At 45.0% G+C, this 24,811-nt stretch overlaps 1 protein-coding gene across 5 annotated transcripts in view; it reads left to right on the top strand.

The window, feature by feature from the left end:
- The window catches only part of tet3 (tet methylcytosine dioxygenase 3), a 47,626-nt gene that overhangs the window by 10,340 nt on the left and 12,475 nt on the right, over window positions 1–24,811 (top strand). Inside the window, exons 1-4 of one of the 5 annotated variants that reach the window (XM_005936896.3) lie at window positions 2,269–2,781; window positions 3,556–3,615; window positions 18,922–21,856; window positions 24,616–24,706. In XM_005936896.3, coding sequence (XP_005936958.1) covers window positions 18,970–21,856; window positions 24,616–24,706 — 2,978 coding nt within the window. In that variant the 5' untranslated portion in view covers window positions 2,269–2,781; window positions 3,556–3,615; window positions 18,922–18,969. Of the gene's footprint in view, window positions 1–2,268; window positions 2,782–3,555; window positions 3,616–7,827; window positions 14,388–18,921; window positions 21,857–24,615; window positions 24,707–24,811 lie in introns of those variants that run through there. The other 4 variants (XM_042226754.1, XM_005936897.3, XM_042226755.1 and 1 more) reach the window with 4 other exon arrangements.

Genomic DNA, 24,811 nt, shown 5'->3' on the forward strand with positions numbered 1-24,811 from the left:
TTCCCTTTTAAACCCCTCGAGACAGGTGACTGTTATTGTTCATGTGAATGAAGTAGAGGATTAGGGTTCATAGAAGAATGTGGAGCATACAGAGCTGGGGTGGCTAGCCTAATCAATGCTATTAATTAGACTTTGTCTAATTGCAGGCCAGCTCTGCCCTCCACCTGCAACCTCGTGAAATTTAGACAACACACAACCAGAGGAGCTTTAATGAGCCTCTCTGTGGTCTGTCTGTGAAATAAGTGTGTTTGTGTGAGTTGGTCCAAGTCTGGGAAGACTCTAATTGCAGGTGGCAGCGAGAGGCAGGACCTGTGTGGATGAAGCAAAGTTAAATGAAGGCATGTATAGTTTGGGATTATGGCACTGTCTGGGGCTGTGATTATGCTCTGTCAGCGACTACCAGGTGTCTGCTGGAGGATGGTAAAAAAGACTAAAGGGGGGAGGAAGGTTTGGTGTTTGGAGAGATGTGGTGGATTATCTTCTTCCTCTTCATTGTTTAAGGAAACATCCATCCAATTCAGTCAAAGCTTGGCACCATATAGCAGAGGATGAACTTCTTTACAGCTCTGCTAATATTTCTACTTTTACTATAATCAATGCTTTTGCTTTGTTCTCTATAGGCGTTTTCTTTATTCCAACCCACAGAAACAGATTCCATCATCTACTATCTGTCTCACCACGCTTACTCGTATTCCTGCCTTTACTAATACACCTTGTGCTACCTACTGCTGGCTAAAGTGCGTCTCCTATGCTGGCCTACCTGTAACGAAGCAAATTAAAGCCAAGCAGCCACTCGCGCTGTCCAGCTTGCGACCAACACCACTCTGCTCTGACATAAACACACACATTCATCCACACACGTGGCCCCCCATCTGACGTAAGCAGAGGGGATTTCCCGTGCCATACGAGTGCGCAAACACTACAAAATGCTGTGTCACCGTGTGGCTGCCTCGCCTCGCCTCGCCTCACCGCGCCGCGCCGCCCTTCAGTTCCCTCTCTGCCTTTTTCTCTCGACTCTCCCTCCATCTCTGCCCACCTCTCGCTGTCTGTCCATTTTCACCAGGCTGCCTGAACATTCGCTCGCTTTGTCGCGTCTTTGCAGAGTTTTCTAATCCATCAGCTGCCTTTTTTCTTTCCCCCTCACTTTCTCATATCATTGCCTATTTGCAGAAATACATCGCTGCCCTCTTCTTCTTTTTAATCGTTGCTTAACTTCCCGTTTCATATAAAGTTGATTGGTGAAAGTGCATTCTGGTTGCGGTATCCGATCGCTGATTTAGACCGAACAGTTCCCACACACGCACTCTCCGATCCTGTTGGTTTTCGGAGACGATGTTCAGGACTCGTGCTGATGTCGAGTTTAAAAAGATCCAATCCAGAGATGATCTTTCACACTCAGAATATAAACATTATGAGCGCAGGCCTTCGAAATATGCTCGGCGTGTCTTTTACACAGAGACCGTAAAAAGGAAACGCAAGTTCCTGGCAGCCCTTTAAGCTCATGTTTGCATGCGAACACAGTTGCAGGTGATGATTTGCGATGCTCTTACAGGAGCGCACAACAGCATCGCTTTTAACAACAGCACTTCTCTTGCTTTGAGTCAGCACACTGGGCTTTGCTGTGTAATTTTGCCCATCAGAGCGGGGGTGTCTGCTGTCTCCGAGAGTGTTTGTGTGTGTGAGAGTGTGTGTGTGGGTGCATGCATGCGTGCACTGTGCAGTCCAGTCCACTTATTGCAGGCAGCCCTGACACAGATGGTGCTCGGCAATACCACATACCAGAGGCATTGTTTAGGGAAGGCCAGTTTCAGGAGATAATTGACAGGCATAGAGAGGACCCATCCCCCCCACATCACACACACACACACACACACACACACACACAGTACTACACATACACACACAGCCAGACACACACCTCCCGCCCACCTTCACTTTGTTTCTTTATGTCGGCCATTCTTATATGGTGCTGCACACACACAAACACACACATGAAAATGGAGACCCTTTCTTTTTTTTTTTGACCTGCTCTTATTTTTTCTCTCTCACTCCGATCTCTCCCCTCTCTCCCTCTCTCACCACCCTCACACGCTCTCCTTCGGTTTCACCCTAGCAGCAGCCCAGCCGGGCCTCTGATTGGTGGACGTGCTGCCTTTGTGTGCTATCTCTAGTGTGACGTCTCTCCGGCGAGCTGTGTATATGTGTGTGTGTGCATTTATCACGAGTGTATATGTTTGTATAGAAATAGAGAGGGGGGAGGGGGTGGTCGAGGGGACATTCACAGAAAGAGAAGAGAGAGAGAGAAATATCAGCAGGAAGGAAAGAGCGATAGCGATCGTTTAGAAAAAAAATCCCTCTTGCATGTGTGTGTATGTGTGTATGCATATGAACGTGTGTGTGTGTGCGCGGTAGACCTATTGGCATACGAGCAGGAGCGAGAGAGAGAGGGAGGGAGGGAGGACGGGGGTAGAGCAAGAGAATAAGTGAGAGAGAGGGAGAGAGAACGTGCGTACGAGGGCTCATGTAAAGCCAGAATAAAAACACAAGATGGCTTCCTGAATGGGCTGCTGCAACACAGACGGGAGAGAGAGAGACCGAGAGACCGAGAAAGAGGAGTGGAGCGATAGAGAACGAGAGAAAGAGAGAGAGAAGAAAGAGAGCGAGAGAGAGAGATAGGGCTGAAGGAGAGAGAGAGAGAGAGAGAGGGAGCCGGAGTCTTCTGATGGGGATTCGGCCAGCGGACGGAGGAGTACAAACCGAGGCAGCTCAGAGGCTTGGAGGGTAAATATTCATCACTCCAGACTATTTTAGGATTGATAGGTGGGTGGGTGGGGCGTGGGTGGTGTGGTGGGGGTGTGGGGATTTCGGGGTGCGGGGGGTGGGGCGGTACGGAGGTTGGCGGGACTCAACTCGAGACACAACACACAATTTAACATTGGGGTCGCGTAGACAAGGTTTTTTCTTTGAGAGGGGGGGGGGGGGTGGTTTTTTTTTGCAAAAATAATAATAATGATCAGCCCTGCTTTGATCTACCATTTCCATCTATTCCATGCCTCTCTCACTTAACCCGTCCACTTTGGATTCTTTCCCCCTAAGATTAAAAAGGGGGGGGGGGATGCTGACATCAGATGATCAGACATATATATATTAGAAAGGTTGCACCAAGTCGGGATACAGACATTACATAATTCTATAACTGAAATCGAATCTATTTTGCGTCTCTCATTCGCTGTCCCGGCAGCAGAGGGAAGTGCCGGCTCACTGTTTGAGCAGAAATCAAAGAAAACAGATTTGCGCTTTTTGATGGTCGCTGAGGTTAACAGGAATGGGATGAAGAGACTGCGGATGGCAGAGCCCGTGTGCCGTTGTGCAAAGCTGTAAAGGTGGCACATTAATGCTCAATGATGAGTCTTTTTGAACAGGCCCTTGTCGCATTATTCTATTGATTCTTATTCCTCCCCTCCCTCCCTCCCTCTCTCTCTCTCTCTCTCTCTCTCTCTCTCTCTCTCTCTCTCTGCCCCCCCCCAATCCCTGTTCTGTTAAATGACTGTAAAGGTGGAATATTTGGACGACAACGGTCAAGGCTGCTTGGGAAGCCCAGAACTGGCAGCTGAGGTAAGAGATGACACTTGATGGGTGGGTTTGAAATAGTGTTTGTGCCCATGTCTGTCGTCTGCGTCTATGCATAATCTCTGCCCGTTTGCTGCTGTTGGATGAGGTGTTAATGTCATGGTTAGTCAGCCCAGTGATCACTTCCTCTTCTCAGTCGGTCTGTATCTGTTTGCCTGTTCTTTAAAAAACAACAACAAAAAAAACTTGATTACGCATGTGTGTAAGAATTGCTTTAACCAGTGTAACTGTTACACAGCTGTGACTGTCCTCGCTCTGTCGCTGGTATGTCATACGCTCCTCTCCCCCGGTGGATGCCGCGTTATCCCTCGTATCATCTCTAAGTGGAATATAGTTGTGCCAGATCCCTCGTCTCGTCTTCACACCCGGTCTTTGCCGCCTGGGAACTGACTCTGTTTAATACAGTTGCTCCGAGTTTATCTCTGAGGCGCGCCAAGTTAAAGCGCCCTTACTGATGAAGTGGCGGCATCCTCAGTTTAAAGCGTCCCACGCTGCCCGCTGATTGGTGCCAGAGCAAGGCATGTGTAGATACAAGAGGCCCTGGAAAGGAGGAGGGGAGGAGGAGGAGGAGGAGGAGGAGGAACTCTGCACGTTGGCTCATGAGCTGGGGAGGCCGTCCTGCTTCTCCTAGGTTCTGGAGTCAAATGAGGTAAAGGGAGTAAAAGTTAGTGGGTCACGCATGCGTATACGTAGTTGATTGTCGGGCGTAGTAACCTGTGGCGTGTCGCTGCTGAGTGCTACTGTTGCCTCAGCTCGCCGGTCCGGGGCACACTCGTCTGTTTATGTGGAAAGGCATGTGGACGGGCGGCGTGCGAAGTTTCATAAAGGAATTTACTGAACATCAAACAATTGTCTGAGTTCTAAGAATCTTGTGAAGTCCTCTCCCAAAAGGGGAAAAAGACAGCTTTGATCTGACTTCTGTCACGTGCGCCGAGAGCGACCTGAAATCCTAGATGAGCGAAATAGATTCACCTCCACATCTGCAGTGATATATGTCAGTGAGTTTCAAATGTCATAAATAGGGTTAGCATGGTCTACTTTATCTTACCTCTAAGCTGCTTTAATCCCAATCCATATGTGGGCAAGCTCTTTATCTGCAAGGTATATACGACCATCTGGTTTAAAGGGGGAATATAATCTTTTTTGTGTTTAACAAGTTTCTCTGCCTTTATAGTTGTCCTGAGCTCCTGTTTGCAGAGGGTCATGGTTGCCGTGCGTATCCTGGGTGGAGTGTTTATCTCGACCAAGATCTGTTTCCTTGTCAAACATTTCCCTGGTCGCACACAGGCAAACACAGTCTACACCCAACAGACCGAGGGCACCATTTTAGAAAACTAAAATAAGCAGTTACAGAGTATCATTAGGCATGTACAGTCCCAAGAACATTAAACAAAATGGTTTAAAGTGAGTTTGAAAGCAAGTTTGTTTTTCTGCTATTCAGGAAGCAAAGCTGAATTGAGAGGTGTACCACAGTGGGTTACAGACAGACAGACTGCGCTCGTGTGATTTCTTTCTTTTCTTTTTCTTTTTTTTTTTCCACGCCTATGCACAGGATTTCCTCTTTATGCACGAGGTGAACTTCACACAGGTGGGAAACGAGTCAGAGACAGAGTAGAAACCCTGACGCTGCTGTGTACGTGATGGCACATGGAATGTTTATTAATCACTCGTCGAGCTTTGGAATCCCCGGCCTCATCGGCAAAGGGTTAATACTGACCTAGTTTCCGTGGCAACACTGAATGTCTGATGACATCATTGCTTTAATTTTAGCTGGCGTTCGGCGTCCAAGGTTGGTCACGTGACCAGCTAGCCGGCACCACATGTGCGTATTGTGTGTGTGTTTGTGTAGTAAGTGGTTTGGTGTATAGTACAAACTCAGGAAGTGGAGGGTTTGACATCACCTCTTCCATTCAGTGTTAGCTTTCGATGTATTTACTGTTCTGTGAGGTTTCCACTCAGTCAGTAAAGAAGTGCAGCTAATGGTTTATTCAAATTTGTGTAAACTGTGACTGTGAAGAATTCCCGTAGTTGGTAGACTGGCCTACTTTGAACAGATCTTTCTTGTTGATGCTTTATTTTGGGCATTTGTTATGTTATGTAACAATATTAGTTTTTTTCCCAAGAAATGAAAGATGCATCTTTACTTCCTGAAAATACAAACTGTATTATGGGAAGTAAAGACTATTTAAACAAAACTACCAAATGGGTTAATAATAACATAGCTTCTGCAATCAAATGCACGTTATTGTAAAACAAGCCACTCCTTCTTTCTTTGTGTTTTGCCAGACTTTGTAGTATTTTTTTTTTTAAAGCGGTCTTTAAAAATGCAAAAGTTCTCCAGAATTTCAGAAAGGGTTTGTTTGGACAGAGGCTGCTTTTTCACTTATTTTTTCAGCATAAAAAAGGTTGAACCAGTATTATATCTAGTTAGAAAGAGCAAATTTTAAATTGTTTGTAGGCGGTTTGTTACAAGCAGCCTGTCACAATATGACCCAATTTGTTCACATTTTGTGAGTTGAATGTATAAAAAATGTCGAGGATAGCACAGTTTGACAGGGAAAAAATAGTATTTTTGTACCAATAGCAGATTCCCAAGAGCCATCAGCCAAAGGCAAGGAAAAAAATCCAGCAAAGACCTGATACAAGACCTGAGAGATGCATCTAGTCCTGAAATATCTTGTAAAATAATAAATCCAACTTTTTCACACCGTCAATATGGATACAGGAGGTCAGGAGAAAGGTACAGCAGTGAGCGTCTACTTTATCTGTAAAACACGTTAGAGGCTCTGTCATGGTTTGAGGCTGCATTTCAGTCAGCAGTGTTAGGGATCTTGTCAAAATTGATCATAATATGAACACAGAAAAGTACGTTTTATTTTTAATCCACCATGCAATACTCTCTGCAGACAATTTTTCAATGATCCCAAACACACTGCCAATGCAGTAAAAGCATACCTGGATAGAAAGACACATAATGGAAGTAGAACACAAAAAGTAGAAACATCCATAAAAGTGATGTGAATGTCATTCAAGAAACCTGGAGAACTATTCCTGAAGACTACTTAAAGAAATGATAAGAAAGCTAGAAGCAAGAAAGAATAAAGATGGCCATACCAAATATTGACTGTTAAGCTTTTAACAACCTCAGTTTTAGGGAACTTTTGAGATGGATACCTCATGAGTAAAACCTCTTTCTGAATGTTCTGAATTAGACAGCGAGCTTGAAGCAAGTTTTCATCAAAGCAAGCTGGACACATAGCACTGTGCAGCACATAGACTGTCTACAAAAAGACAGATAAATAATTACCCAGTGTACCCGCATAATCACTTGACACACCTCTGGTCTTACACTGAGGACAGGCTGCTTCAGAAGTCACTTTAGATTAGGGCTGGACCATATCATACCGTTCACGGTAATACGGTATAATGTTGGGCAACGATAAGAAAATGAAATATTGTGATAGAATATGGGTAAAACGCGCATGTGCAGTGCCTTTGTTTTCATACGTACATGGTGGAAAAAGCATGACGGCGACGGAGAACGAGAAGGGAGAAAGCGGACCGTTGAATGAAACGGATGAACCAGAATTGGTTTGTAAAAATGCTGCAACTTCAGTGGTGTGGAACTGGTTTAGCTTTCGTCCGTCAGATACACAACAAAGCACTATTTTTGGTAGAGCATGCTAGCGGGCCGCCGTTATTACCGTGTTGTTTGGAAAATACGGCACACTTAAAATCAATCCTTCGATTTTTCTGGAAATCGACAGAGCGCCTTATAATCCCGTGTGCCTTATGTATGAATTCTAGTTGTGTTTACTATGTTTTAGTACGACTTTGATAAGCTACGAAGCCGCACCGCTTGATGGATTGTCGGATCATTACGGCTATCGTAGGCAGGCGCCTCGCGGAGTGATACGTACTGTGCTTCAACATAATGTTACCGTATCGTGTGTGTATAACCTCTTTTTAAGTTTTGTGGATATTATACATGGTCATGCTGAGGATATGTCGGCCAGTTTCCACTGGAAATGCCTTCTGGTTAAACTGTCAGCAAGAAATTTGCATTTGCACTGTTAAATTTTATATAATTCTCATGCACATAAAAAACAGCTGCTTGTTTAAGTGAAAATCATTGATGGGGTTTTTTTTGTTTTGTTTTTTTTTTGCACTAATAAAGTTGTGGAGTTTTAAAGTGTTTTGTCTAGTGTCAATTATATCGTCAGTTATATCGTTATCGCAAATTTTCAAATGTATATCGTGATAGATACTTTTGGTCATATCGCCCTGCTCTACTTTAGATGCACTGGTTGAAAAGTAAATGTTCGCCGAGATTGTAAAAGAAAAAGCACTCCCAGGATTTCAAAACATCACATCTCATAGGTCCTTGTGGAATTTGATGTGACATTTTAATTTATACAGTCACCAATAATTGCCTCACTTGTATGCAGTCATTAAGGACTTGCAAAACCCTGAACTATTGTCATGTTTCATTTCTAATTAATGACAATTAGCAGACATTTCTTTCGGCACTGCCTCGCTGGGCTGCTTTGGGTTTCTGTTACTAGTGACCAAACCTGGCGGGGGCCTGGTTTGGTATCCTGCGAGCGCGATGAGTTGCGGTCGGTGGCATCGTTGGTGGTGTCTGATGTTAGAGCGAGGTCGTCAGCCGCACCGTGCCGCAGTTAATAAAAAATGAATGGAGGGAGAAGGGGAGGAGTCATCAGCTGTTGCTTGAGCTCGAACTCTCGCCTCTCTGGCGGCTGCTCTGCTGTTCCCACTGGGCATCCAGTTTAAACAATCCTGAATCCCACTGCTGCCAGACGCTGCCAGGTTTTATGTAATACAGCCCAACAGCTGTGGGAGTTTTCATGCCATAGTATCAAAACACACACACGAACAAGGACGATATTAAAGAACAAAGTCTATAACTGGAAGCATACAAGAAAAGCACCGCATCTTATCAGTTTCCAGTAGTTATCTGTTATGAGCCCAGCTTTCACTGGAATGATTAAAAATGCACGCTGAACCTTCACATGTGTGTTGATATAGACCATCAGCAAACACAGTGAAGGCTTTCTTGTTTTGCCACGGTCGAGCACTGGCCCTTTAAGTCTGGCTACGCCTGACTTGAACATATGGGAAGCTAATCTTAGCCCGAGTCCTGAGAGAGAGACAAGGCTGGCAACCAGCCACCGTGCAGGGGCTGAGGCAGGTTTCTGCTGCTTTATGTCTTTCTCGCTCTCGAGTCTTAAAAATTAATATTGCAACCCAAAAGTCATTACGAAGCCTCTCAGTCAGTGTTTCACCTGTCAGAACACACTCTGCCCATCTTTACTGCTGCGTTCTGTTAATGATTACATCACTGTCCAAACAAATCTGACCACTCAGCTCTTTTTCAGCACTTGGCATACAAAAGGCGAGCAGGTAGCGGCACGCAGTGTTCTTTCACAGGTTCAAACCGTTCTGAACTCACTTGTTTTTCATTCATTTCCCTTCACCCTGTTTGTCTCAGGTCCAAAAACTTTCTGATAACACATTCTGTTCTGCTCATTGATCCTGCTGTTGTTCAAATCCTGAAGCACAAAGAGCTGTCTCTTAAAAACAGCCCCCCCTTCCCCTTCCTCTTCTTTTTGTGGCTCCACCCTGCTTAACAGCCTCTTACCCGGCACCACCTTTCCCATTTTTTTCCTCCTCTCCTCCTTCGCAAGCCACTCCTCCATTTCTCTTTGTGAGGAATAGCGAGGGGTGGGGTTTGACGGGGGATAGGCGGGTAGGCCTTCCCCCAGCTGGGCAATCCGTGCTGACTTGCACGTGCCAAATGTCAGGAGGTATGACTCAGACTTGATATACACTACGCTGTGGTGCAATCTACACCTAAACATACCCTGAACTTAACACCGTCCTGGCTGAGTGGGGGTTTGGCACGAGTGTGTTTGGACACCAAGCTGAAACAAAGAGAGAAAAACGGCCAAACAGACAGGTGCACAGATGAAATTAGGTGATGCCTGAAAATGAACAATAGGTAAAGAGTCTTGTTGCTCAAGTTACAGTTACAGATGCAGTTACACTTACTCAAACAGGCAGTTTTCTCATTACTGTTTTTATGTGTTTTTCAGAAAACCAGTTATGACTAAAAAAAAACTAAACCCACACACACACACACACACACACACACACACACACACACACACACACACACACACACGCATTTTGTAGATTGTATTGTAAAAAATGACTAAAGTACACGGAAAATAGTGTAGTGTTCTGAATCATAAGAGAAGCATTAGAATATACATACAGGACTTATTATGCAAATAAAAGTTCACATAAATTCTCCATATGTTGCTGTATCTGTTCTCTGTCTCTAGATAGAAAGGATACAGAACACATTTAAAAGTCTCTCCTCCAAAATATGTTATGATTACGACCTTGGTGCTAAATATAATGTGCCCTATGGTCTCTGGCCCCTCCCCACCAATAAACCCAGTGACCCTCAGTGGACTGTGTGCATACTAGTGTGTACTCTGTGTGTGTGTGGAGAGAGTGGAGAGAGCTCATTAAAGCATGCCTCTGCATTTGTTGACAGTTGGTGTGCATGCACTGGAGCGTCTGCGTGCATGTGAGCAGTTTGGAGGGGGGGCAGGAAGTGAAAGATAAAGAGATGTGGAGCAAAAAAAAAAAGAGAAAGGGAAGGAGGGGGTGCACACAGTGTGTCAGATCCGATGACCTTGATGCCATTAGAATGCGGGACAATGTGTGCTGGGGATGGGGGCGCACAGAGGTGGATAGAGGAAATGGAATCAGCTGACAGGAAGTGATGTTAGGAGAGGCAAAGGACCCTTGTGTCATGCTCCTGTGAGTTTGGTCACTGCTGGAAACAAATGTTTTTTTAAAGCACGTCTAACAGTGAAATCGCAAGAATTCAACTCCCGGACTGCCTGAAAAGCAAACATTTTGTTCTCCGTCGGTATGCTTCATTCACGTACACCTCCCACTAGCGAGGTGCTGGCAAAAAAAAAGCAAATTGAAAAGCTTGTTTCACTGTTTGAGGGTTCTGTGTCAGGACTTCGTTGAAAAGAAGAGGATGACTCAAGCTTTACTCATAAGCGAGCACACACACTGCTGCGGATGGACTTTTGTTGTCAGTCATCCCTCCTACAACCTAGACCTTTCCTCCGTGCTGCTGAGAAAAAGAGCGAGAGCCTGAGAATTGAGAGGGGGAGAGAGATGAGGGCGTGCAGTAACTCATCTTGGATGATAAATGTGACTACACCGTGAAATGAAGTGATCGATGAGGAGTCTTTGTTACCTCTCCTGTGTGTCTCTCAATGCCGAATTACAGGTTTACCGTAAGTGCGATTTCATTTTCACTTAAATGTCAAGCTGCGTGGATTGTTGTTGTCATTTCAAATATCAGGTAACCTCGATGACTCAAAAGTTCGCTAAAGGCACGACTGCCCTGCACTTCTAACGTTCTCTTTCACCGCGCTACAGTTGTGCTCACGAGGTGACTTCACACCAGCTCTGTTGAACAAACCTGAATGGCAGCATTGGAATCCACGAAACGCACGCCAGCATCTTAAAGCGACAACGCGCTTTTCTGCCATTGCTGCTTCGCTTCGGTAGATTTCTATTCCTTTTGTCAGAGATGGCCAGTCCGATGGTGGTGAAGAAATTTTGAGCAATGTCTTATGTGAAATGACACCGATGTAAGCTGATATGAGTCATCAAAGAAGACATGTGCTTGAATCAAGAGCACTCTTACTGTAAATTACTCGTGCCTTCTGACATGGAGCAAACTGTGTCAGCTTACATGCTGTATTTACAGTGTGGGCACATCATGTGTCGGAAACAGCTGAATCCCTTCCCTCATGTTGGTGTTTTGGTCAAACAGCGTTTCTTTGTTTTACTCAGCTGTGGACAGTGACAGAGTCAGGCAGAGTTCATGTTTATTAAGTTCTCTTTCATCCTCTTTGCCTCGCTCTCCAAATTTTGGATATAAACTATGGAAGTGCTAACTTCACATAAGATGGGACTGTTTAAGGAGCCTGTTGTGTTCAGGAGATGTCTAAAATGAGGAAGTGTGCGTACAGAACAGATTCAGGGGTTAAGCCAAATGCTGAGCGAGAAACGCTGTGTCACTACAGTCGGGGGAGTGAGCGAGTGAACACCAGCCAGCCGGGTGAATAAAAAGAGCGTGCTTTCTGAGCTTCAGTTTTTTTGGTGTGGTTTTGGTGATGGTGGGCATGTGCTCGGGATGACACGCGCCCACCCAGTGGTGGAGGCAAGCGTCCTGGTGGGAGACACTGATGACGATGACGGTGACGGTACAGCTACGTCACCGCCACATGTGTTTCCTACCTCTCTCGCTCACTATACTCTCCCTTCCCACTCATTGGCCCTCCCTGGTCACGTGACCTTAATGCTCTACTTCTCCTTCCCCTTCCTTTTTAGACGGCTCGGGCTGTGTTTCTCTTTGGGATTGACGCTCATCTGTGTGTGTACATATGAAATTGTGCGGCAACAACGAGACAGACAGTGTGTGCAATTTTATAGCGCCAGAGAGCGAGCGCGTGAGAAAAGTGTTGGAACGGTAATGCAATAAGCTATGCTGGATGGAGGCAAAAAGCTCGGGAAACAAGACAGTAGAGACGAATTGAGAAAGAGAGAGAGAGAGAGAGACAGGCAAAGGCAGATTGAAGATGCCAGAGAAAATGAGAGACCAGGAGAGACAGGGAAAGCCAAAGGAAGTGAAGCAGGGAAGGGCTACAGAAGTTAATCCAGCCACAGTGCAGTGTAGCTCACACATGCTCAGTAATATAAGAGAAAAACACTACGCAGGAGCTGACAGCGATCTGCATGAGGGAGACGGCCATAATACCCAACCTCCTCCTCCTCTTCCTGGTTAAATCTTCTCCAAAACTCCAGCAATGTAGGAGCGAAGAGAGGACCGCAGAGCCGGTCACCCAGAGGCGATGACGGCGTTCATAATGATAATGCCAGTGACAGCAAGGGAAGGCGACAATGGTGAGGAATGGGAGAACGTTGTCACACGCTGGCGGACGGGTAGGACAGAAGCCATCGATGAACTGTGATTAGTCGGCTCCTCGCGGTCTTCATTCGGCAGCAACCTCCTGACCCTTTTTCTGTTTGTGCCACTCTCGTACCTCTGGTTACAGAATCAGTATCACACGAACAGCTGATCAACTCGGCACATTTCAACAGTGTGCTCCACAGATTTCCCTCTTCCTATCTCCACTCTGTTCCTCTTGCTCACCGATGTTGAAGAGTCGTGCCCCTCTCACTCTCCATTGCCCAATTCAGCCGCCTTGCTGCTTTACTCCTGAGCATATAGGTCTTCTTTCGTTTGCTTCCCGACATCTGCAGGAGTGAGTTGACATCATAGAGTGTTGGTGATTTCTTTTAAACCAAGTGACCCTGAGCTTCCTGCAGTCGGAAGCCTTCTACTTTGTTTGCGTCCTTTGGATCTTGGATTAAAGGGCCGGCAAGAGCGCCAGCAATCCTCTCCCTCTCTTGCGAGAGCATCCTAGAGGATCTGTTATCAGTCACAGGTGTAGGTCTGAAGCTTTTCCTGTCACACGAGGAACAGGGAAGCGATGTGAATGCGGACAGGAATGAAAATGGAGATGGAACAACCATCATCGGTGGTTTCTCCTTCGGCCCGCGGTGGAGCCCAATCTAGATGGAGCAAAAATGTCCGCGAGGAAAAAAAACGGATGTCGTTTACAAAAGGCATAAACAAGGAGTGTAATGATGCTTTTCTCTGCTCCCTTTTCTCTCTTTCTTTTTTTCCCTGTGTTGATGCCATTGCGCGATGAGATTGCATTTTCGTTTGCAAGCCGCTGGTTTGCCTCTGCGGTCGAAAGCAGAGAAGCTCTGTCACACTCAGAATTGCCAGTATGGGGCTTATGGCGATAAACAAAACACACACACAGACAGAGATAGAGCCTTATATATAACATAATCTAATGCAGCAGAGTACATAATGTGGAATGGGTGTGGATAGAGACCGAGAGGGGTTTTCTCACTGGTAAGGAGCTCTGCTGCACTGTGCTGTTTCCAAGGCTGCTGCTGCTGCTGCTAGCAACTATCCCCCCACCGCTCTCTGTGTTTCTGCTCACTGCGCACTCCTCCATTCCATTCGTACGTGCCCGCTGTGGCTTAGATAATGGCCTCTCGCTCTAAACACACACTGAAAAGCGCGAGAGAGAGAGAGAGAGGGGAGAGGAGATGGAGGGAGAGGCTGCGCGAGAGGGAGGGCAATGGAGGGAGGGAAAGAGAGAGGGGAGGAGGAGGAGGGGAGGTGAAGGTGGGGGCTGCGAGGAGAAGCCGACTGCATCTGTAGTGAAGAGAAAGAAAGAGGATATTGAAAAAGGGAAGGGAGGAGCAGACAGAGATAATGAGAAAGGAAAAAGCAGAGAACAGAAAGCGCTGGTCATAAGAATAGGCAAGAGAATGAGAAACGTGTGCGGTGTGCTGGGGGGAGGTGTGCGCTGTGCGTGCGGCTGGCCGTGTGTGAGTGCATTTATGTGTGTGTCACCGCTCGCTCTGTCTGCGCGCCGCCCGGGCTGGGAGAAATAGAAAAAAGAAAAAAAAACGAGGAATACAACCCCCCAACAAGGCCAGATCGCTCGTGGACTGCTGCTGCACCGGCGAGCAATTCTCATGCTACTCTCTGTTTCCTCTTCTGCTCCCCACTCTTCGACCGGCAGCCCCGTCTGGACGTCTAGGACGACGTAAGTACGCGTTTGCTGTGTCCTAGAGGCTCTCAGCCAGCTTCATATTGTCAGGGTCTCTGCTTCATGTTCGGCACGACAGCAAAAAGGGGAAGGGGAGGGGGTGGGAGAAGAGGGAGGAGGATAAGAGGGAGGATGAGTTGGTGTTGGATTTAGGTTCAGCTGTCTACTCACAGGCTCTCGCCACCGCCGCCGCCACCTCTACTATCCTCACATATTCTGTCTCCTCCCTCCAGTGTCAGGGTTAAAGAGCACTCTCACAAACAAAACTGCACAGGCTTGTCTCGTTTAAAGGGCTCCCAGACTCAAGTGTCTGGTCTACCAGGTTCTACAAGGTCTAAGCCAGTTGGGCTGGTTGGTGTTTTTGGATACACTTTGTGCCGTTTTTGTGTGTCAAGTCTGCACAAGTGTGTTTGTGTGCGACACAGAGAGAATACAACAGGCTATGTCGTAGTGTAAATATTTGCAAAAGCACGTGGTTTGTGCAGTTTGGGCAGCCCGGTAGGTGTGAAGCGGTGCAGGTGTCAGCGCAACATTTCACAATTTGGACTGGTTTTAGATCGACTAAGTTTTGTCAAAAGAGCCTTTAATGTGTGTGTGTGTGTGTGTGTGTGTGTGTGTGTGTGTGTGTGTGTGTGTGTGTGTGTGTGTGTGTGTGTGTGTGTGTGCGCGGTGGAGGAGGGTTTGGGTTTGTTTGGCGTCAAAGCTCAGCGAAGTCCATTTGTTCCGGGTGTTCAGCTTCGAACCCCTCTGACCTTTCTTTTGCTGCGTTTTGTGTGCACAACTGTGAAAAAAGGAGGAAAAGAGAGTGTCAGTGTGTGACTGTGCGTGATTGTGGGTTCGTAGGTTATGCAGTCTTGCAGTCGCTCTGTTTCAACACACTGCAGTTTTCATAACTGCACGCAGCTACCTCCACCCCCCCCCTTCCTCTTTCCCATCTGATGCTACTGATAGTAAAAACATGGGGCCTCTCACGTATTGCATGCCGGCTGTTCGCTGCACCCTCCTCTAAAACTCTCCAGTTTCCAAACCCGCTTCACCTCTCACCCATAACACCAGCAACCCCCCCTGGGAGCCCCCTGCTAGACACCCAGTACAGAAAGTGAATTCAGAAGGCTTACAGAATGTCCAGTAATTAGCCACTTCAAAGGCTCATTTCAATAATATTCAAATGATGGGGAAGCTGGACATCAGGCTCACTTCTGCTACCGCACACTAATGGATCTACAAACTGAAGCCCTTTTCTTTCTTTCTTTTCTTCTGGTGGGGATGATCTAATACTGGGTGATTCAGATCTACATACATTATATATTTAAAAGTGTATGCATAAAACAAATAACGTCTTCCTCTGCGACATGATCTTCAAGCATCTTCTAGTCTTTTGGGCTCTTTAAACTGAACACAACTGCACAAAGCATGCAGCAGGTGCGAATTGAAGCATCTCAACTATTTACTGTAATACAGCCTGCAGACTTCCCTCTGTGTTGCTAGCACATCTAATGTAGTCATATAGTGCCACTGTTTCACTCTCCTGTGAACCTCTGAGCAAGTTCAAATGCAACAACATGAACTCTGTCAATGATTTCTGAAGCTGCCCTTGGATTATCTTTGTTTGCTTTTCTTTTCTGCTGGATTCATTATAATATAATCTACAAGGAACCAGCCTGAAGACTGAATGGATTGTACACTCACTGGTTTTATTTGCAAACCACATCTGGACTTAATGTATTAAGATCACTGAGATTTAGACAAATTTAACAACATAACTTTTGAAAGATCGACACCACTTTACATTTTGTTCCATTGTTCAAGCAGACTAAAATAAAAAGTTTGAAAATGTATTTCAAGATGACCAGGTTGGCATTTTGACTTGGAGGAAAAGAGATAATAGTATAGAGCTGCAATCTCTGAAAAAAGGAAGTCGAACTATGAAAAACCTCACAGCCTACAGTCATTTTAGATATGGAGAAACCAGAAATCAGAAATGAAAACTAGTGAATCAAATTCCTGAACTGCTACACTAATGTTTGAAAAGCACATGGTTTATAGCACAACCCACTGTCACTACATATATATACATGCTCAGTGATCACGTTTCAACAATGTGGAAACACTGAAAGCTTAAAATGAGTAATCATCACACAAAATGTCCCTAAAAATGGCTTGCTTTGACTTGAGATGGATGTCATAGTAACTAATGACGCAGAAACAATAAAGCACAGATTTAAAACTGCAGCAGTGTTTTAATTGTCCTGTATGAGTCGACCCTCTGTACTGTATCAAGCTGAGAGGGGCAGTCACTTGGGATTCTGGACAGTTTTGTGTCAGAGAAAGCAAAGACTCATGGGACTGTTAATGTTATTGAATTAAAAAAGTGCTATCATCGGTCAATTTCTGTGCAGTGTTATGTGCAATATGTGTCCATTAGTAATGCGCATTTACTGTATAAATGATAACTTAAGCTATCCTCCTATAGCTGTGGGGTGCTTGATGCTTGGGAGTGTCTGTAAATTATTGAATTAAACTAGTGAATTTGCTTTTTCAACCACTTCCCATGCAAGCCCAGCATCAAATCAACTGTGAAACCTGACTTGGGAAGTATTGTGCCTGCTTAATCTACTGCGTGATCAAGCCAAAAGACCACATGATAACAATCTATAATCGGAATCGTAGAACTAATCAATAATCACATGATTAATGTTGCATGTGGTCACTCAGATGGAAAACCTCTTACTTTAAGTGAAGGCTTAAAGTCTGACTCACCAATGTATGAGTTGTCTTTTTGCAGCCTGTTTTCATGAGACCTCTTTGCATCACATTTAAACACACCAGGCAGACTTCACTTTTTGATGTGCAGGGTTTCTGTTGTGAAGTGTGTCTTTTAACACAAATCACATTCTTTTCCTAAATGTTAACAAGGACTTTTGTTACACTTATCCAATAAGTGGAAGCAAAGATGAAAAGAGAGCGCAACGAAACGAAATAAAGGGACAACAAAGCAGCACACAGTATGAAAGATTCAAATAAGATGCAAAACATGGTCTCCTGATATTCCTGTTCCTGTACATCTCTAGGTGTAGGACATAGGACTGCCACCAAAAGATATAACCAGCCACTGGTGTCCCACATAACAGTGTTGCTGAAATCACAAAAACAGAAAGGTTTTTGGTCTTATTTTATACTGAAAATTCTGGTTCAGAAGCGGTGACATGGAAGCAGATTGTTTTCAGTTTGCTTCTGCTTTCACTATTTGACCTTCCCCAACTTCCTAAAAATAGAATGGGTCTTTAAATAAGCATTAATCATATGATACATAATCTGCTGGGGGGTTATATCCAGTATGTATTCAAACTAAACACCAGTGCATACATACAGGGGTTAAAACCCTCTGTGTTGGTGTCATGACAAAATAACTGTATTGTTCAATCATGAGGCTGTGTTAAAATGTCCCTTCACTCTTGAACAAAGGACACCAGTATTTTGTAAATCCACACTTGGTCAGCAGTTCTCTCAGATAAATCTCATGACTGTACTTTCAACATCCATAGCAGTTTGATCTTTGCTCAGCTTGATTTATATCTACTGATGAGTAGCTGTTAGACAGGAGATTATCTTTAGATATTCAGGCCAATTTGGGTTTACCATTTAAGGTCTTGTTTCAGAGGAAATGAATTTTGGTCTTGTAAAAAAATGAGTCTACAAACCCAGTAAACAGAGCTGTGCTGCTCACATCCAGACACTTAGTATATAAAAGAACTGAAGACATTTCTTGATTCTATACACTTTGGTAAAATGGCGCAAGCCATAATGAATCCACTTCTTCACTATCTGATTTGATTTATTATTTTATAATTTACATTTATAAATTATAAACATTTACATGTTCTAATCAAGTAATTGTGTTTCTGAAAAGCTACATTAAGCATTTGACTTGTTTCCCTTATTGGTTTCTTGAGATAAGAGTAAAATACTGATAAGTCCTCAGTGTTTTTTGTTTTTTTTTTAAATATTTCCAGTAATAAATTATGAAAACAGAGTCCAAGGATGTGGATTTGTACTGCATTTTCTTTTCTCTGTGCTTCCCACATCTGGCTCACAATGTCTCCTAACACCACTGCCTGCTTTGTATAGCCCAGCGGATCTCAAGTAGAACGTCCATTTATAAACAACTGTGGAATTTTGTCACGTGACCTGTGACTTACCAGTTGTAAAATAAGCCCACTGAATATGAGAAGAGTTTACACCAGCCTTACTGGTGTGACCCGGAGAAACTTTATGCTATGCATGTGTGAGAGGTGGGTGGCAAACTCTGGATAAGAGCTGGAAAGAAGGGAATGGAGTCCTGGATTACTGGGTTGATACTCATCCAAGGAATGCTGTAATAGTAACTACTTAATGCCATGAGTACATTTAGTATAGCATAATCTAGTTTAGCACAATTACTATTTTAAAGCCATACCTAATGTGTACGATGTGCATCTGAATCCATTGTTTTTCACATCCTCATTACCTGTGCTCTGTGTTTGTCTTTTAGACTGTTCACAAAGTTACTTCAGTGGATGGCCCCAGAAGTGGAGGCCAGATGGAAATTGGGTCACATGACCGCCTCCAGGAAGGCGCGCTGAGCCTGGAACTGGCCAATGGGGTGAATCAGTACCCTAATGATGGTGAGCCATCTATAGAAACAGAGCAGCAGTGTGCAGAAAGCGTGCTGCCAAGGCAGTGCTGGGTGCCTGGACATGGCAAGGTCAGCGACACCCAACAACAGCAAACGTGTGGTGCAACCCCTGCTGAACCTGTACACCATGCAGACATGGAGGATGCTCACAATCTGGTGGCTTTTTCTGCTATTGCTGGCTCACTGCCTCATTCTTCCTCCTCTTCCTGCCACCTCTTGCAGGCTACTACAGCCTATTTGTATGAGAAGTTTACCCAGGAAACAGGCGCTGGGAAGGCTCAAGCTAGAATCTCTGCAGGGGCTCCTGAGGGTAGCTGCCCACCTTCAGAAGACCTGGAGACCTTACAGAAAGCACTGAGCCAAGCAAAACATGGACACAAGCCTCCCAATTGCGACTGTGATGGGCCTGACTGTCCAGACTACCTTGAATGGCTGGAAAAGAAGATAAAATTAGCAACCAATGAGGATCAAGGCTCCCACAAACTGGTTGATACTCCCTCACATTTACAACCTCACATAGAGCAACCCCATTTGCTGCATCACTCTCAGACCTACCAACAAGTAAATGGTGGCCACCATCTGTCTATTTCATGCTCCCAGCAGCAACAGGATAGCCAAGGCCCTCACCCAGATCAAGTGCCCTGCTCCAAACCACCGATTCCTTGCTCGCCACAGGTGCTCTCCATAGCCAAGGAGAAGAACATCAGTCTTCAGACAGCCATCGCCATAGATGCTCTGACACAGTTATCTGGTTCTAGCCCACAAACTGCCTCTACCCCAGGTCAAACCCCCTACACAAATAACCTCCATCACCATCAACACAACCAAAACACCGCATCTCAGCCTCTTAATGGCATTGGCATGATCCCATCCTCTTCTGGCACCTACTCATCTTCTTCACGCTCTCAGTCTGTCCCTCCAGGACTACAAACTAGCCAGCAGGCCCTAGAGTCATGTGAGCACCACAGACCCCAATCCCAGGGCCATCCGCCCCATGTTACCCCTGTCCAGTCCTCTACCTCTCCCTTCCCGGGTCAGGGAAAACCACCAGGCTTCAACCCGAATCCCCTGCAGTGGCAGCAAGCCTCAGGCACAGGATCTGAACACAGAAATCCATGGATGTGTGTGAAGTCTGAGCCTCAGTCTCACCTTGCCACTGCACCTCATAGTAGCTCAGACCCCATGTCAGAGCTCAAACAGCTGCTTGGTGACACCAGTAGCAAGTTTAGCAAAATTCCTTTTAAGCTTCCAGCTTCGCAACAACTTAGCTTGAACCAGAATGGGACTGTCCAGGCCCAGGATAACCCGGCATTGGTCAGGATAAAACAAGAGTCAGACTCTGCTGACCACTATCATCACCCTGCCTCCATGGGACATTATGGTATGGCTAATGGTCAGCACCAGGGTCAGCACTACCCTGGCACTCCCCTCTCTCCTGGCCAAGCAGCCATTAGCCACTCCACTCAGGCAGCTCTACAACAGCACCTTCACTACAAGAGGAATCTTTTCTCAAACCACCCCTCTGGCTTTGGAGGCGTTGGCCCACGTGGGCCTCTGGCTTGCCAAAATTTGAAAAAATGGTGGCCACAGATGGATGCAGAGGCCCTGTCACATCTGGCCATCAAACAGGAACCCAAGAGGAAAAAAATCAGCCAAGGATCTCCTGGTCTTAAAGCTATGACTGAGACGTTTTTGGGTCCTCCCCTTCCCAAACCCAAACAGATAATCATCAAGAAGCCCAAACAGAAAGCCTCCATGCCAACCTTTCTGCCTCAGACTCAGATCACCACACAGAAACCACCAGTCCACATGATGGACAGATCCGCACCCCTGGCCAAACTGCAACTAGGTCCACTCGACCAACTGCCCCTCCACAGTAACTTCACTCAGGCTGCTGCTGCTGCAGGCCTCCCTGCCCCAGCCCAATCTCAGGTATCCATTTTCAATTCCTCAATGACACCCACTTCCACTGTTTCTGTTCCATCAGAAAACACTCCAGCCCAGCTGGGCCCTCTACTCCCACCTGTGGGCCTTGCAGCTCACAATAAGTCAGAAGAGATGGGCAGCCTGGCCTCCAGTAATACCAGCACCATGACACCTATGACCTCCACATCCTCACCCAGCACCTCAAATGTACCAAGCGTCTTTAACTTGGACCCGAAGTACGAAGAGTTGATCCGCCAGTTTGAGGCTGAATTTGGGGACTCAGTTCCAGACGTATCTGCCAGTCAGCCCGTGGAGGAGACTGCTACAGCCCCAAAGTCAGGGAATGAATCCCTGAGTAGTCCTCAGGACCTCAGTCCTGCATCATCATCCACCTCCCAGCCACTTCCCTTAATTTCCACAAGTCAACCCACCCCCACACCTCATCGAGATCATCAGATGGGAATGAGCAAAGATGAGTCCAGGACCCAAAGTGAGGCATCCTTGAGCCAGGCATCTACAGAACGGCCTATGGAGATGCAGCACAGGGAGTCTGTTCAAGTTCCTCTGAAACAGGAAGATATAGTGGAGAGGCAGCAGCAGTCCAGAGTGGTGCAGGATACTTTTAGCATGCCAGCTTCTCCGCTGTCAAAACGAATGAAAATTGAATCCTCGGGTGATATAACAGTATTGTCCACCACCTGCTTTTCTGAGGAGGACACACCAACTAAGGAAGGTGTGCCCTCTTCACCATCTCTCAAAGGCTTCTTGGACTCTCCTTTACGCTATCTTGACACACCCACTAAGAGCTTGCTAAGTACTCCTTCCAAGGATCTTCAGGCAGAGTTTCCCACCTGCACCTGCGTGGGTAAGTTTTTGCATCAGTCTCAGCCTCTGCTTATGGTCACACAGCTTACTTTCCATCCACAAAGTGCATTTCAGACACAAATTAGAAATAGTCTAACAATAATCAGTCTTCTGAAAACATTACTTATTAATCTCTGACTAGAGATCAATTTGAGTCTTTGTCAATTTGAGCACATTTCGTTATCTTTGGAAATGTTTTATTCCTCCACTAAAATAATCAGCCTATTATGTGGTCATTGTAAGCATTTCACTTTGCTTATTGATGTAAACAGATTGACTTTTAGATTTTTTCACCCCATTCCCACCCCAGTTCTTTCTGGTTTTCTGGTTGGTTGCAGCTAAGAAAGAATGTGCAAGTTGCCAGGGTGCGTGGTAGTGACCATCTAGACTGTGACAGTGAGGGCCAATAAAGGCAACATGCAGGAACAATAGCAGTGGTGGCAGAAGGACTCTTTTGTGTGGGTTTGGGTCTTGCAAGCAAGCAGAACAGAGCCTTTGTTAGACAGAATGGAGTTCAGTCCCATAGTTTGGGTAGCACCCTGTTTAGGGAAGCCTATTTATTTACAACCAAGTAGGTGGTCCTACAGTTGAAATGTTTCATTTAAAGACATTATATGCTGGAGATTTAATTTGTTAGACTACACTCACATTAGTCTAATGCATAGTGTCTCAGTAAGTCATTAATTAATAACTCAGTAAATCTGAATATTGCTGCGTTAGCTAATGTGGATAATAGTTTATTAACTCGACACACAAACCAAATAACGAGAGACTGTGTTCTCAGGCAGGCTACTAAGAAATGACAACCTGTTTCTTGGAGTTACTGTGTACCAGTTGCCCACATTGATTTTATCTCCCAGTCAACACTTGTCACTGTATGATGGCAAAACTATACCATAAACAGATAGATGTTGTTACTGTGTCCACCTACAACAGCATTTCCAGTCAGTCTCTCTGACAAGGCAAAAAATCCTTTTTGTGATATAAGTATAATACAGAAAGCTTTTTTTACTGCAACATTTGATTGACAACTTTGATTAAAAATCGATTGTGATCTAACAGCCACACAACAGCCACTCGATGTACACAGACTAGTTTTAGGACTCCCATTTTTCAAACAAATATAAATATGTTTATGTTATTTACGCATATGCATGTGTAATTTATGGAATCTTTTGTATTGCATGTACATTGTATTGCATGCATTGCACAGCCTTTTAAGCCTGTTGTGTGACTGACTCAGAAAGCCCAAGAAGTGTATCCAGGGGTTAGGTTGGCTGGTCAGACGAGTTGTTTTACAACCAAGACTAGACGTGGAGAAAACGGGTAAACTGACAGTTTGCTGGGTGTGGATTTGGGATGGATTAAGGCCTGGTCCATAAAATTGTGTTGCATCTGAGCACTAAAAGGAGTGCACAGCAGTGGGAAGAGCAGTGTCAATGACACACACTTGCTAACCATGTGGTGTTACTAGGGGTAAAGACCAACAAACAACAAGCCTTCATAATTATGTTACACATTTCCTTTTCTAAGCAGTATAGCATAACACTGCATAGGAATGGGTTGTTTTTAACACAGACAGGATACAGTATATACATATACACACATATTTTTTTTCTTTGCACATAAATGGACTATGACTACTCCATTTCCTGCCATGAACCACGCCCTGGAGCCTCCTTTCACCAGCAGCAGAATGTGACCTCATGTTGCCTCTGGACACAACCACACACACATACAAACACAACACACACACAGAGTGGAAGACCGCATTTTAATCATCTGATAGTGTGGAGCGCATTAAGGGCATTTTTGGTAATGTTGGCATCCACAGTTGTACTTTAGAAATGATACAAGAGCAAGAACAACACAATGTTAGTTTAACAACACACAGTTAGCTGATACAGCTGGGCAATGCGAAATTCCTCGAGGCCATCATACCATTAATCTGCACAGTATCTCATAGAAAATGTAACACTGAAGTCATAGGGTGTGGTTTAAAACCATAGGTTTTGTGCAGGGGAATGGTCAAATGCTCACACATACTCATGCACAACATCACCTCAGATGTACACAAAACACACACACTAACACTCCCTCTAAACATCCCTACATACTGAGTCACACACTACCTCAAAAAGCTTCTGCTTCACCATGTTTTGCTCCCCACACCACTCCCTGTGTGTGTGCGTTCATGTGTGTGAACGTGTGTTTGAACTGGATGTCGCAATGAGCTCTACTTTCACATGCTTCTCATAGAAGATCTGGCTTTACCTACAAAGAAAATATCTTTGAGTTTGGCCAGAAATACATCAAAGCACATCCGCTGTACCTTTGTCCTTTTACAAAACACTACAACATGTGAGAACATGCAAAGCCAAGCTGTACTTTTCAAGTCTTCTTTGTGTGCAATTTAAGTGACACTCAGATCCAAGAGTTTGTTCGTTAGGAATTGGAGCTTAGATGTAAAATTTTTGGTCAATGTGAAAGGCAAAAATGTTTTAAAACCAAAGATTCAAATTCAAAAGAGAAACTGTTTTAAATAGGCTGGTGTTAGGGGACATTACCACCAAAGCTATAGATTTGAACAGCAGTGACTATATTACCCAATCTTGTTCTGATTCTGTGTTGAATTCATGCTGTAGTGGAATCACTGATACACTGTAAAAATCCAGTGTTTATTGTCAGTTGCTGCTATAGTTTGTATTCGTTTTTCAGATAAAATGTTGTGTTCTTACTCTGTACTGTCCCCCCCCTCAGAGCACATAATTGAAAAAGATGAAGGGCCCTACTACAATCACTTGGGATCTGGACCTACTGTGGCCTCCATACGAACCCTGATGGAGACAAGGTATATTCTCTTCTCTTCTCTTCTCTTCTCTTCTCTTCTCTTCTCTTCTCTTCTCTTCTCTTCTCTTCTCTTCTCTTCTCTTCTCTTCTCTTCTCTTCTCTTCTC

The sequence above is a fragment of the Haplochromis burtoni genome, unplaced genomic scaffold, assembly GCF_018398535.1.
Source record: "Haplochromis burtoni strain Fernald_Lab_line unplaced genomic scaffold, NCSU_Asbu1 Contig_226, whole genome shotgun sequence".
NCBI classification, from domain to species: Eukaryota; Metazoa; Chordata; class Actinopteri; order Cichliformes; family Cichlidae; genus Haplochromis; species Haplochromis burtoni.